Source organism: Pteropus vampyrus, unplaced genomic scaffold (assembly GCF_000151845.1).
Source record: "Pteropus vampyrus isolate Shadow unplaced genomic scaffold, Pvam_2.0 Scaffold4, whole genome shotgun sequence".
In the NCBI taxonomy this organism is placed as follows: Eukaryota; Metazoa; Chordata; class Mammalia; order Chiroptera; family Pteropodidae; genus Pteropus; species Pteropus vampyrus.
In genome coordinates this window covers 22,451,120-22,457,270 of record NW_011888785.1, presented here as the reverse complement: position 1 = coordinate 22,457,270, position 6,151 = coordinate 22,451,120, and the positions used below count along the sequence as shown (strand labels likewise).

General features: G+C 31.4%; 1 protein-coding gene across 1 annotated transcript in view; it reads right to left on the bottom strand.

The window, feature by feature from the left end:
- SEMA3A (semaphorin 3A) overlaps window positions 1-6,151 on the bottom strand; it is a 196,714-nt gene that overhangs the window by 125,108 nt on the left and 65,455 nt on the right. The window contains exon 3 of the mRNA XM_011364399.2: window positions 4,638-4,700. Coding sequence (XP_011362701.1) covers window positions 4,638-4,700 — 63 coding nt within the window. The remainder of the gene's footprint in view (window positions 1-4,637; window positions 4,701-6,151) is intronic.

Genomic DNA, 6,151 nt, shown 5'->3' with positions numbered 1-6,151 from the left:
CTCTCTCTCCTCTCTCTCTCTCTCTCTCTCTCTCTCTCTCTCTCTCGTAGGGAGAAAAACAGGGAATATAAATATGTCTTAGCCTACAGATTCCCCCTTTATCACAAAGTTCATCTTTGTGAAATAGTTGTTTGAATTCCAGCTGCTGACTTTACATATGTGTATAATGAAAAACTGAGCCATGAGAAACGATGGTTTGTATCTTCTCAGCTGCCTGGGAGAATGGGAAAGGGGTTCAATTTTCTGTGTGATGATATACTCAGTGACACAGGATCTATGTAGGTTCAATCCAGTGACATATCCTGACTTCCCAGGTGGCTGTGCAGTCTTAACCATCTTAACTAAACCTAAGAATGACACACTCTCAAGATAAATGAAATTAGCCAGTGTGTTTGCTCCTCATTTATTATTGTATTTTCCTATTGAATTTTTGCATCTGAATCTAATACTGAGGAAAAAAGCACTTCCCCCTGCATGGTTTGTTTAAGAGCTTTATATCCAGAGGGCTTTCTGAGAAAACAAAGCCAGAAGAGAAAGGGGAAACTCAGGTTCTAGAAACCAAAGAGAGCTCTCAAGGAGATTGTTAGTTTACTTTTCTATACATGTCTAGGTCAGGTCCTATTTTGGTTATAATTCTGTCTTGGAGTCCCAAAGGCTGCAAAAACCACTCAAGCCTCATACTTATGGCTTTAAGCATCACAAGAGCTCTCTGAAAGAAATTATTGTCTCTATGTTACAGCTATTATTTACTGAAGATAGAGTGCAAAATTTCTATCAAACTGTCCTTGTATCACTTCAAAAATCAGGTGATGAATGAAAATTATGAAAAACTCTTTGCCCTTAATCTTTATTTCTAAGTGTTTATTTAAGAAATTAGTGGTAAAAATACTAATGCTAATTATTTTTTATTTTTGTCAAGCAAGAAATGTTACAAATCGAAGGAAGTCAACTAATTGCTATTTTAAAATATAAGGAAGAAATAGAAAAATGTAACTGTATATTATTAGCCAAAAGTAAGCAATAAATGTCATGTATCTTATTTTAAAAAAATAGATATATAAATTGAGGTACATAAATAAGGTTACTTAAAAAAATAAAATAAATTGTAATAAAATGAATTCCAAATACATAAAATATATTTTGAATAATACATCAATAAAAAAAAATCAATATTAAAGGAGTGAGATGGGTTACCATAAAAACAGTATGTAATAAATTCAACTATCTGAATATATTTTAGTGTTTGGTGTTTAGAGCAAGAGGAAAAGTATATTTTTTCTTGAACTAAAATATATAAAAACTGTAGTGTTTTCCTTTCATTAAGTAAGTGTTAAAGAGAAATCAAAGTCCACAACAACTGGATTAATTTAATGCAGAACATAAAGGAATAACCGAAACACAAGCATTTTATCATGTTACATTAATCAGTTGATTTTGAAAAGATTAGTATGGCTAATACTGCCACACATTAAACTTTCAAAAATTTACATCTCTCAATGCACACATAATTACCTATCTCTCCCATAATGTATGAAACATGATTTATAAGTTTCAGAATCTTTATTATAAGATTATGTCTTAGTTCCTTTTAATTCAGTTTTATAAAACCCATAAGCATTTTCAGTAAGCCTGGAAAATACAACAAAGTTGCCCTTCTTAGAGAGGAAACCTCTGAGATCATGATTAGAGTTACCCATAGGGCACTGTGGGGATCATGACTTTATTGCAGCTGCTGAATTAACTGCATCTGGGCTAACACCAGAATCCCTTATTATACAGTATTGATAGCAGAATGTGAGGGGAGGGGAAGAGAGAGGAGAGGAAAAGAGAGCCAAAAAAAGATAAGAAAAATGCACCAAGGCAAATTTTAGAAACCACTAACACAAAAAAATATCCGCTATCTTAAGAACTGAATGACCTAATTCAATCATTAAATCAAATATGCTCAGTACTTGGCTTCAGTGCTTATTGTAAAATCTAGATAATTTGTTAGATAAGTATAGTTATTATCTTCAATTTTCAAATTGAACTGAATTCAGAACAGCATAACTCCAGAGTGGTCATGATCATTAATGAGGGCTAAACTAATTTTATTAATGATGTTTTCACTCAGAAATTATCTTAGCAACATATACCAATAATAACAGTAATAGCTAATATTTGTTTTGCACATCATAGTCTATGTGATAATTTCACTTGCTATTATTTGAGTACTACAGTTGTGAGGTAGTTATTACTATACCTACACCCTTGATAACACCAGAATAGATAAGGTATTTATTCAATCTCTAGTGCTTATTATCTGTGTGCTAATAGGCAAGTTCAAATCCCTATGTGCCACAGGACAGCAAAAACTTCATTAGAGACATAAAATATTTTGAATAAAAAGATTTTGAATGACTATTCTGAGTCATTATATATCCTGATCAAGAACATGAGGAAATAATAGCCACCTCATAAAGTTATTGTGAAAACTACATTAACAAACTCTACGTATTTAAATTATCATAGTAGTCGGCACAGAAAAGATTCTCAATAATTATAAGATTGTATGTCTTCACACAAACTTTCTATACTTTAATAGAAAGGGAGAAAACCTGTGCTTAAAAGTCACAGCTGTATGCAGGTATTATCCCCATTACTATCTACCCTTAGTTATGACCACAATGAAAATTTCAATGTAATTTGCTAATAGTAAATATGGAATTCTATGTTAATAAATTCTTATGTACTCAGTTATATTTTTTGCCTTGTGAAGTGTTTTCTACTTTTAAATAATTTTCACTAAAACTATTAAACTTGTTTCTCACAGTTGTAAAGTATGTAATGTCTTATTTATTGCTCAGATACTAGAGCCCCCGCCGCTTCCCCGCCAAAGTAAGGTATTTTTTCAAGTAGAATTCATGAGCAAGTGAGGGTATCAACATAAAATTCTTGACTTCTCTGGACTCCTACTTCACTGTTTTTTCTATTTACTCTTTTCCAATAGTCCCAACATATGCCTCAATTGGGAATAGTATAAAATTTGATAGAACACATTTATTTTGTGTCCAATTCATATAATCAAAAAATGTTTGCCGTAGTATAAAGCTGTAATGTGATTTATAATCACTATATTTATAATGTTTTTAAGGATGAATTTTCTGTTTACTGATACATAATCAATCAAGGATGGTGAATACCTGTGCTTTGTACTCCTTTACCTATCTTCCTTCACCTGTAGGCAACATTGCTACCAGACTGAGGCGCTCTTCCTCCATGAACTCAGATTCCATCTCTAAATCATTCTAAACATGTACAGACATATCTAATTTTATTGTGCTTTGCTTTATTGTGCTTCACAAATGTTGTATTTTATTTTTTTTTATTTTTTTATTTTTTTTACAAACTGAAGGCAAAACCTTCCACCAGCAAAAAGCTTACAACTCTCTTTATTGCGATACTTGCTTTGATGCAATGGTCTGGAAACTGAACCCACAATTTCTGAGGTATGCCTGTTTATCATCTTAGGCAACTGCTCCCAATCAAGTTGTTCCCTGAACGTATCTGTCTATACGTCTTTCCACCTGTCTATCTAACTATCTATCTATCTATCTATCTATCTATCTATCTATCATCTATCTATCTATCTATCATCTATCTATCTATCTATCTATCTATCTATCTATCTATCATCATCTATCATTATCTGTCATCTACCTATCTATCCATACATGCAGGCTGATTTATGTCTTTAGGCACATAGGATAAATTTCTTGTAAATGCTAATACATAGACAAAATTTTTCATCTTATTTCCTTATGCTTTAGACATCTAAAAGCATCTGATAGAATATAAAATAATATAATCATATTTTGAAATCTTGTAATTCATTTTAATTTATTGATATAAATGATTATCACTGCTTTTCATGATCTGTGCTAACACTTGACTATATCTCAAACCAGTGCCACTTAATTTTACTAAGAAAGTTTACATCAGGAAAATGGCCTCTATCTTTTCACAAAAATGGTAAAACCATTGTAGGAATTTCTTAACCTTCATCTTTTACTCCACAGTAATCAGGACAATGCCTATTACATAATCATTTCTCAATCCATATTTATTTAAAGAATAACTACAAGGAAGGATAGAAGAAAGGAAAGAAGGGAAGTAGGGTGGGAGGAAAAGGGGGAAGATAATAAGAAAAAAAGGAAGGAAGGGAAAAGGAAAGGAATAGAAAGAAGGACAGAGATGTAATTTAATCATGACTCAGGTAGAAAAATTTCATATCATTCAAAAGAAATTCAAAAGGAATTAACATATTAAAACAAATCTGTACAAAGAAGTAGACTTATTGAAGATAAGTACATACACGACAAAATTGAATTTTGTTACTTTTTGCATATATGTAAATATCAAAGATATCATAATTTTGCTTTATTTAGGCATGCTATTATTTCACCTACTTTCTTTACATAAAACTATCAGTGCTTTATATAAAAATAGCAACATCCAAAAATTAAATATCATTTTATTTCTAAAGAGTTATTACATCCACAAGTAAAACACGGTGTTTACTATAACACAAGGAAAATGATGACAGTAATAAATCACTTTATACAATTTCTAAAATAATTTAATAGATTAATACTTACCAAAATATCTTTCCCAGCCCACTTGCATTCATCCCTTCTAGTGTAAGACACTGGCCATACAATCTAAGGACAGAAAAGAAACATTATTTTATGCCAATTAAGTTCTCTCAGTACTAGATCTAACATTATAGTCTGTTAGACCAACTGAGATAAAGCTCCATAAAGCGTTATATGGCAAGAACCTTTCAGTTTAGACTATGCAGTGGCATTAGTTAATTGATATAGTTAATTGATACAAACTTAAATCATTCAATCTCCTATACCCGTTAGGATTTGCTGTATATGAAAGCTGAGCTACACAGAAATTCATGTACTCAGTACAGGCATAGCTTGCTTTATTGTGCTTCACTTCATTATGCTTCACAGGTATTGTGTTTTTTTACAAACTGAAGGCAAGACCCTCCACCGCCAAAAAGATTTTAACTCACTTTATTGAGATACTATGTTATAGCGGTCTGACACCAAATCTGCAATGTTGCTGAGGTCTGCCTATAGATCTAAGCAGTGTGTGGTAGAAAGAACTGTAAGGCAGATTGAGAGAGGGAGATCATCTTGAGAGGATGTGAGAATTTACTGAAGAGAGGTATAAGTTGGCACAGAATATGTCTTACATCCTTCTAAATGAATCAGTCTTTACTGTGAAATAGTGATTTTGAAATCTGAACATTAGATATTCTGGATTCATTTTCTTAATCCGAATCTGACACAACATGCTAAAATGAATAACTGATAAGGTTAGAAAAAAATCCATTTAGAAAGGAATCTTTTTTTTTCCTTTTTCTTCTTCTTCCTTTTTTTGACAGGGAAAATAGGTAAGAAGAGTAGCTTTATCTTACTTTTGGGAGATAAAGGAGGAAATAAAGAAGCAAATAGATAACTCTTAAAAAAATCACCCTCAACTGTAGGCAAAACAGACTCATTGAGAAATAATCATTTGTGTTTTCATCTCAAATATTTGGCCTTCATCCTTCCAAAGGTTCCTATGTTGTATAAATACAGTGATAGTGGTAGATGAACCCAATTGTTACTGGTAGCTTAGAGGACTGTGGATACATTTTCCCTCAATAATATAAATGAATATATCCTTATCTAAATTATAATATAAAATTTTACATTTCTCTCAGCAATTCCAATGACTCCTATCTGTATTGGGGCAGAATAATTTAATTTTTAAATTATTATTCATCTTTCTCTTCTGGTAACATTACTTAATTTTAGAAAAAAATGTCATATGTAAAAGAAAAACTCAGAGATGGGAGCAGTTAATCATTCCTGTCTGCTAAAAAGCTTTTAGTCTCAAAATGACTGATTATCATTCATTTGGGAATCTCTAGATAATTCAATATAAATGTTCATAAACTTGGACAAAGGCTTTGATATTCAATCTAGGGAATTAAAAAGCAAAATACAACACAATTATAAACAATAATTTAAACAATAACTTATGCTGACAAAAACAAAAGTATTTCAGGTTTATGTAACAATTATAAAAGCCCTAAAAAGTTTTGGATATA